At 38.7% G+C, this 7,214-nt stretch overlaps 1 protein-coding gene across 1 annotated transcript; it reads right to left on the bottom strand.

The window, feature by feature from the left end:
* Nucleotides 1–65: 65 nt before the first annotated feature.
* Nucleotides 66–3,355, bottom strand: LOC110029893 (L10-interacting MYB domain-containing protein-like). The gene is made up of 2 exons (XM_020732377.1): nucleotides 767–3,355; nucleotides 66–683 (listed from the first exon to the last, which is right to left on the bottom strand). The coding sequence occupies exons 1-2, from the start codon at nucleotides 1,094–1,096 to the stop codon at nucleotides 168–170; spliced, it is 846 nt and encodes a 281-aa protein (XP_020588036.1). The 5' UTR covers nucleotides 1,097–3,355; the 3' UTR covers nucleotides 66–167.
* Between the last annotated feature and the right edge of the window lie 3,859 nt (nucleotides 3,356–7,214).

The following is a 7,214-nucleotide window of genomic DNA, read 5'->3' as shown; positions in this document are numbered from 1 at the left end:
AGCAGACCTATATAATCTAACATGTGACAAGTAATAACACAAGCATTTAGTGTAGAGGCGGGGTAGAAAACAAAATAAACTGAAAAGTCTCATTAAACAACAGTTCAAATAACCATGTCTTCTCATAAACTATTAAAGTAAGGACGTAGCAACTAAAAAAAGTCCATTCAAATTTTCTTGCACTCAAAAAAATGTCGTAGATACGACACCCTGCGCTCTTTGGCAATAGCTGTGAAAAAATCTCTTTGCACCGAATCTTGAAGCAGCTCAACAGCGAAGTAGTATAGCTCATCATCCGCTGCAATACTCGGATCCTGCTCTAGAATAGCCACGACCTCATTAATTGATGTTTTCTGTACTTTATGGGGGGCATCATTGGAAGAATCCATTAGGCATGATATCTGGTTTCTGATTGTGGCAGCTCCACCCTTTTTTTTGCTCTCGAACCTAGATCGCTTAGAGCGATTCGTAGATTGAATCTCAGTTGGACCTGCACTTGGAAATTCAGGTGAATCATCTGATAAACTGACAGCAACATTGTCCTGTGTTTCACCAAATCCCGTCTCGCTTGGAGCGCATGCATATTTCCCTGTTGCAACGACACCCCCGAACATTTGGTCTAACTTCTCCTCCAACTCAGGTTCAATCCCACATGTTTTATACTTTTTAGCTGCTGGAACCACCTGGAACAAAAAACCCAAATCATTTTGTTCAGTCCTGAAAGAGAAGTATATTACACAAATTATGAAAAATAAAATTTACTTACCGCGAGCCTCTCTGCCCACCACTCTTCCGAAGCATCAATGGTTCGCTTTATTGGATCCCAACCCAAACCAGTTGAACCACGCTTTAGATCCTTCCAAATTTTCCAATCTTTCTTTAGTTGATCCCATTTGTTTTTCATTTGCAGCCTGTCGTACTCCCGTCCGGTGGAGTCTTTAAAATGTTTAATGATACTATTCCAACCTTCTTTGTTGAAAAAGGTTGTCGGTCTATTGCCCAGCTCAATTTCTTTGATACAGAGGTCGCAGAACAACAATTTGATTTCCTTTTCCCAGATTGCCGGTGAACCATGTTCTTTAGACTTACCAGCCATGTTACTACTACGACGAAGCAAAGATATGAAACACAACAATATAGTTTTCGATTAAAAAATTGATTAAAGAAAGTAAAAAAAAAGAAAAAGAACACCAAATGTTTACGTGGTTCGGTCAAAATGACCTACATCCACGGCAAAGGAGGCCACAACTTTATTATAGCATTAAAGAAGAAGATACAAAGCTTTCATTCATACAATACACCCTCCCAAAAGCATCAAAAAAACATAATGACTTGCAAATTTCTCCCTTCCCCTTCATTCATACATAGAAATGCAGTAGTAGCAGTTGCCAACACGCCCCTCGGATTCGTACTTCAGCAAACCCAAGCATAGAAATATTATAAATAAACAGTAAAGGGCAGCTGCTGAATCTCTGAAGTTTCGGCTTCCGTAAAGCCAAGCAAAGCAACCATCACACTTCCAAAAATCAGTATCCATGAAAGCAAATTATAAAAATATCCAATCTATCAATTTGAAAGTTCTGCTTCAACAAACCAAACCAAAAGGATACCCATCTACTTTGAAGGTTCAACATTTTCAAAATGCAGCTCCACCAAACAATACCAAAATGTTTAAATCCTCATAAATATTATCCATACACAGCACAGGAAGGCTGCTGAACATGTGAAGGTTCGACTTCAGCAAACCAAATCATAATAACTATCATAGTTGCAAAAAACCCGGCTCCATTATACCCTCATTTTGAAGGTTCAGCTTTAAGTAACGACTTCAGCAAACTAAAGTAACTAAACTAAAGTAACGACTGCAGCAAACTAATGGTTCAGCTATGATAGTTTTGGTATAAGTAACGACTGCAACAATGTGGTGCATACACGTTGATGGACAAAATCCATTTAAGCCAAATCACGTTGATGTGTTCAAGAAACTAGCCAAACCACGTCAATGCTTCAGCTAATGTATCTCAATGGTTCGTTTAGCCAAACCACGTAAAGCATCAATGGATCGACTTCAGCAAACCAAAACACAAAATCTAAATCCAGAAAATCCATTTAAGACAAACCACATCAATGCGTTCAAACAAATATATTCAAATCCGAAACGAGAAGAGCTCCAACAGCAGGTGCATACCCAAGCAAAACAGGAAATCAAGCAAAAAAGGAAATGAAGTTCAAATTGACCATCAACATGGATTCCTGTTGGTTCAGCTTCAGCAAACCCAAAAAGAGAATACCTGAATTTATATGTTTCAGCTAATGTAAAACTACATCCACAAAAGAAAAGAAGGGATTTGATCTATTAACAAGAAAGTCATATTCATGGTGTAAAATACATGAATGCTTATTAGATTTTCCCAAAACTCGAGTACCACCTATGCTCAAAAAAGAAATATAGAAACCTATACCTCTTAAGTCAAATAAGAGAAAGTAACTTAAGAGAAGTAATAAAAAAACGGAGTAAAAAAATTCTAGAAAATTGCACATAGTTCAATTGTGTTATGTAGAGCAAATAATCACAAGATGAACTTCCAAAAATTTAAAGACGACACCATATGTTCTATAGAATGAAATTCAGATATGCTGCATAACAAATTGGCAAATATCATGTCTAGAATCTTCCATAACACAATTCCCCACTCAAATACTTCCATAACAAAATTTTCATGTCTAGAATGTTCAGCAAAATTTTCATGGATATCTGCATAACAAATTCAGATATGTTGCATAACAAACAGCAAACCCAACCATCACACTTCCATAACAAAATTTAAAGATGAACTTAAGAGAAATAATATTTCTTTTCAAATATGCTGTCTAAAAACTTGGAGCTAAATTCAATTCCCCACTCAAATACAAAGAATACTTTTGTACCCCAAACAAAAATCATCAAATTAAATTATGTTATGCAAAATAATGATTTTTTCATGTTCCACTGTATCTAAATTCAAAAAGTTTGCTATATACATTGTGAAAACAATTGCAAATCACCCAATATGAGCACCTCTGACACGAATAATCCAATTTAATAGAAATTTTGATGCAGTCAAATAAATTTCTGCAAGGGCGTCATATTTCAGGAACTAACTACTTATATTTGCAGTGTACACCCAACTACAGAACCCAACTACTTCACATTGTGTTTTCTACAGGCAAATAATAATATAAACTTCAGTACTACATCACTAATTCTGCATGATCATCCATTTTTTTTGAGATTTATCGACATAATCTTTTTAAATTAGCATTCCAGAATATAAGTTCATGTACCGTAATTTCATAAACTTTTTTTCAAGATGAAATGCTTGTTTGATATACCCCTTCATGCTCTTTCGAGTACACATCATTTCAATCTATAATCAGGTAAAGAAATAATTTTTAAGAAAGAAATGCTTAGGTTCATGCTATAGATGTCAATGAAGAGGGCTAAGAAAATATTTGTTTGTAAGGAAACAGAAAAACATCAGTTAAATGCAGCCTTTTAATTTGTCATGCCATCAAGATTCTTCGGTACATGAACTTATATTCGGCAAATAGAAGAAGAAAGAGGAAGTAAAGAAGAATGGCATTTAGCTACAGATCTTCGTATGCCATAAGATCGTAGTAATAAGAAGAAGCCATTTAGCTACAGATCCACCACACGAAAGAGGAAGTAAAGAAGAATGGCAGAAACAGGAAAGAGGTGAGAAGGAGAAGACAGTAGGAGCCGCAAAACGCACATGCTTCCTCAGATCGGCAAATAGAAGAAGAAAATGGCTCTTCTTACCTTAGGTATGTCGGTCCAGGGACAACGAAAGAGGAGAAGGAGAAAGGGACGCGAGGGAAGCAGCGAGGAATGACCTTAGGGTAGACGCGGGGAAGCAGCGGGAAATCACCAAGGGTAGACGCGGGGTAAAGGGTAAAAGTTATGGAGGAAAGCGGGAGACGCGATGGTAATGCCGCTGCCCGCTTTCACTCCGCTTCCGCCGCCAGAATGCCCGAAGTCGCGAACCAAACAGGTGACTTTCACGAAAAGCTGCGTGTAATAACCGCGCCGCGCCTAAAAAGCGCTCCCAAACAGACCCTTAAGCTCATTTTTATACATTCTATAACAGAATTATGGTGATAGAAGCCTTTCGTGTCAGGCTTGAACTTAGATGGGAAGAAATTGAAGCTTGCTGGTGCAAATATTCCATTCAATAAGTGTATAACTGGGTACAAGCCTATACCACTATTTTCTTGCAAGTTTCAAAAATTTTTAATTGGCTATTAAAAAATAAGGTTTAAAAGAGTGTAGCTCATAAGCACTTATAAGGAGTACAATCTTCCTCTTTGTAGCCGATAAGAATGAGGTTTAAAAGTGTGTAGCTGATAAGCACTTAGGAGTGAAGAATACTTTCGGTAAAGGATGAAGATGACAGAAAAGGGAAAGACAACTTATTCATTTATCCTCTTTTTAGTTAAACCCTCATTTTTACAGTGAGTAAAATATATAGAGAAATGTGTACATTGGTTAGTTATGAAATGAGTGGTGAGATGTAGGCTGGTAAGGATGGATGGCCCTGATTATCTTAGAGGAGGATTTCATGGTGTTGCTGCAGGCACATGGAGCAGAGGTTGTTACATCCCCCCTCAAGCTGATCGTTTAAGTTGGAAATTTCAGCTTGAACTTTATTTGCTGAAATTGTGAGTTGGAGCGAACCTTCGTGAAGATGTTAGCAAGTTGATCCAACGTTGAGATGTGATGAACGGTGAGATGATTTTGTTGGATGTAGTCACGGATGAAGTGACAATCAACCTCGATGTGTTTGAAGATTGGATTGTTAGCAAGCGTGATGGCGGAGACATTATCGTAGTAGAGAATTGTGGGTTGATGTTGAGGGATGTCAAAGTCAGTCATGAGACGTCGGATCCAGATAATATCTGCGGCTGTGGAAGCTAGTGCTCAATATTCAGCTTCAGAGGATGATCAAGCTACGGTAGCTTGCTTTTTGGTAAACCAAGATATTGTTGTGTAGCCGAGGAAGGCATAGTAATTGGAGGTGGTTTGCGGTATGTCAGATTGCCTACCCAGTAGGAGTCTAAATAGGCGGTGATATTGAGGTTGGAGCGGTGGATGGCGAGGTCGACGGAGTCGATGCTATTGAGGTAGCGGAGAATCCTCTTGAGTTAGCTGAAGTGGTGGTTTGTAGGTTGTTGCATGTGCTAAGAGGCATGATTGATAACAATGGCGATGTTCGAGCGATTTAGTGTTAGATGTTGTAGAGAGCCCACTTACTGATAGTATATGGTTGTCCTTAGTAGAGGGGTGAGATCTGGTGAAGTTGGTGGTTGTTTGGGTGAGCAAAGATTGGTTACTGGTTTGGAGGTGAGCATGCCTGTGGAGTGGAGAATGTCGGTGACATATGAGGATCGAAAGATTTGGAGACCATAGGAGGTGGCAGTAGCTTTGATGCTGATACCGCTTCCAAGTGCAACCACACGCTGGGGGCTCACCTAAGTGCACGTGTCGTATCAATAATATCAGATTTTAGAGTTCGGAATGTCGATCATACAGAGAACGAGATAATTCAAATTAGGAAAAGTTCTAGCCTACTGGTTTTAGCCCTAGCCCTAGCCCAGAAAGTGAATGTTGTTAAAATTCCTATAAAGCTACCCTAATGTGTCACTGAGAATTGAAAGTTAAATCCTACACAAGTAATCCTACTTATCACGATTTAGATTGTAAAGATATCAAATATTTACGAGGTCCTCCCTGGTGATGAGTTAAGTAAATTACATGGAATGTAAAGTTGCTAGTACAAAAAGACTAGTGAAAAATAAGTGCAACAATCTTCTTTACTCTCTCCCAAATGTATAAAGAAGTTTGGATAGAAATGATTTTAATTCCTTTAATCCCATTAACATCCCTTCAAAGCATATTTTCCTGACATTTGCACCTCCTCACAAAGCATATCAACCTGTACCTCTTAGTTTAACGTGATTAACCTAATTGATTCTACCATAGACTTTCTCAAGACTTTGTTGGGTAATGTGGAGACCCGGTCCACTAAATTTAATTAGCTTCTTAATTAAGTATCCCACCTACCGTTCACCTACCACACCCACCTATAGTTCACATACCACATCCCACCTACCGCTTACCTACCTCTCACCTACCGCTCTCATGGTTTCTATAAATAGTTTTTTTTGGTTTAAAGGAAATGCAAGCCAAGCAAGGCCAAGTCAAGTCATCTTGAGAGCTAAGAGAAATAGAAGAAGAGAGAGAGGAGAAGGGAGAGAAGAAAATAAAGATTTTCTTGTAAACGTCGATGCGCTCGACAGCGTAATTCCTCGAAGAAATAAATCCTCTGCAGCTCCGTGGACGTAGGTGAATTTGTCGAACCACATAAATCTGTGTGTCGCTCTGGTGTCTTTTTTGCGTGCAATTTTTTCTCATTCTATTTTTCGCTTTATTGTCATCATTTTTCACAACAACGCAGAGCCGTGGGTTCGAATCTAAGGAAGAACGATGGGCGGAGACGAAGTAATGACATCGGGGATCGAGAAGTTCAATGACACAGATTTTGCTTACTGGAGGATGCAGATAGAGGACTACCTCTATGGGAAGAAACTTCATATTTTGTTAGTACGAAAGCGACCATAAAAGATGGACGAGGCGGAATGGAATCTGTTAGATCGACAGGTTCTGGGGGTTATACGATCAACCCTATCGAGATCGGTTGCCCACAACGTCATCAAGGAGAAAACTATTGCAGATCTCATGGCGGCTTTATCAGGTATCTATGAAAAGCCATCGGCGAATAATAAAGTGTATTTGATGAAAAAGTTATTCAACTTGAAGATGTTGGAAGGTGTCTCTATTGCTCAACACCTGAATAATTTCAATACTATCACAAATCAATTGTCGTCTGTTGAAATTGATTTTGATGATGAGATACGTGTACTGATATTGTTGGTTTCATTACCAAATAGCTGGGAAGCCATCAGGATGGCAATTAGCAGTTCTGCAAGTAAATCCAAGCTAAAATATGATGATATTCGTGATTTGATTTTGGCTGAGGAGGTGCGCAGAAAGGATTCTGAAGAGGCCTCGTGTTCAAGTTCGACGCTGAATATTGATTCCAGAGGGAGATCACATGACAGGAACTCAAACAGAGGAAGATCAAAATCAAAGTCTG

Source organism: Phalaenopsis equestris, unplaced genomic scaffold (genome assembly GCF_001263595.1).
Source record: "Phalaenopsis equestris unplaced genomic scaffold, ASM126359v1 Scaffold000609, whole genome shotgun sequence".
Classification (NCBI taxonomy): Eukaryota; Viridiplantae; Streptophyta; class Magnoliopsida; order Asparagales; family Orchidaceae; genus Phalaenopsis; species Phalaenopsis equestris.
The sequence above is the reverse complement of the archived record's forward strand: the minus strand, read 5'-3'. Positions and strand labels throughout refer to the sequence as shown.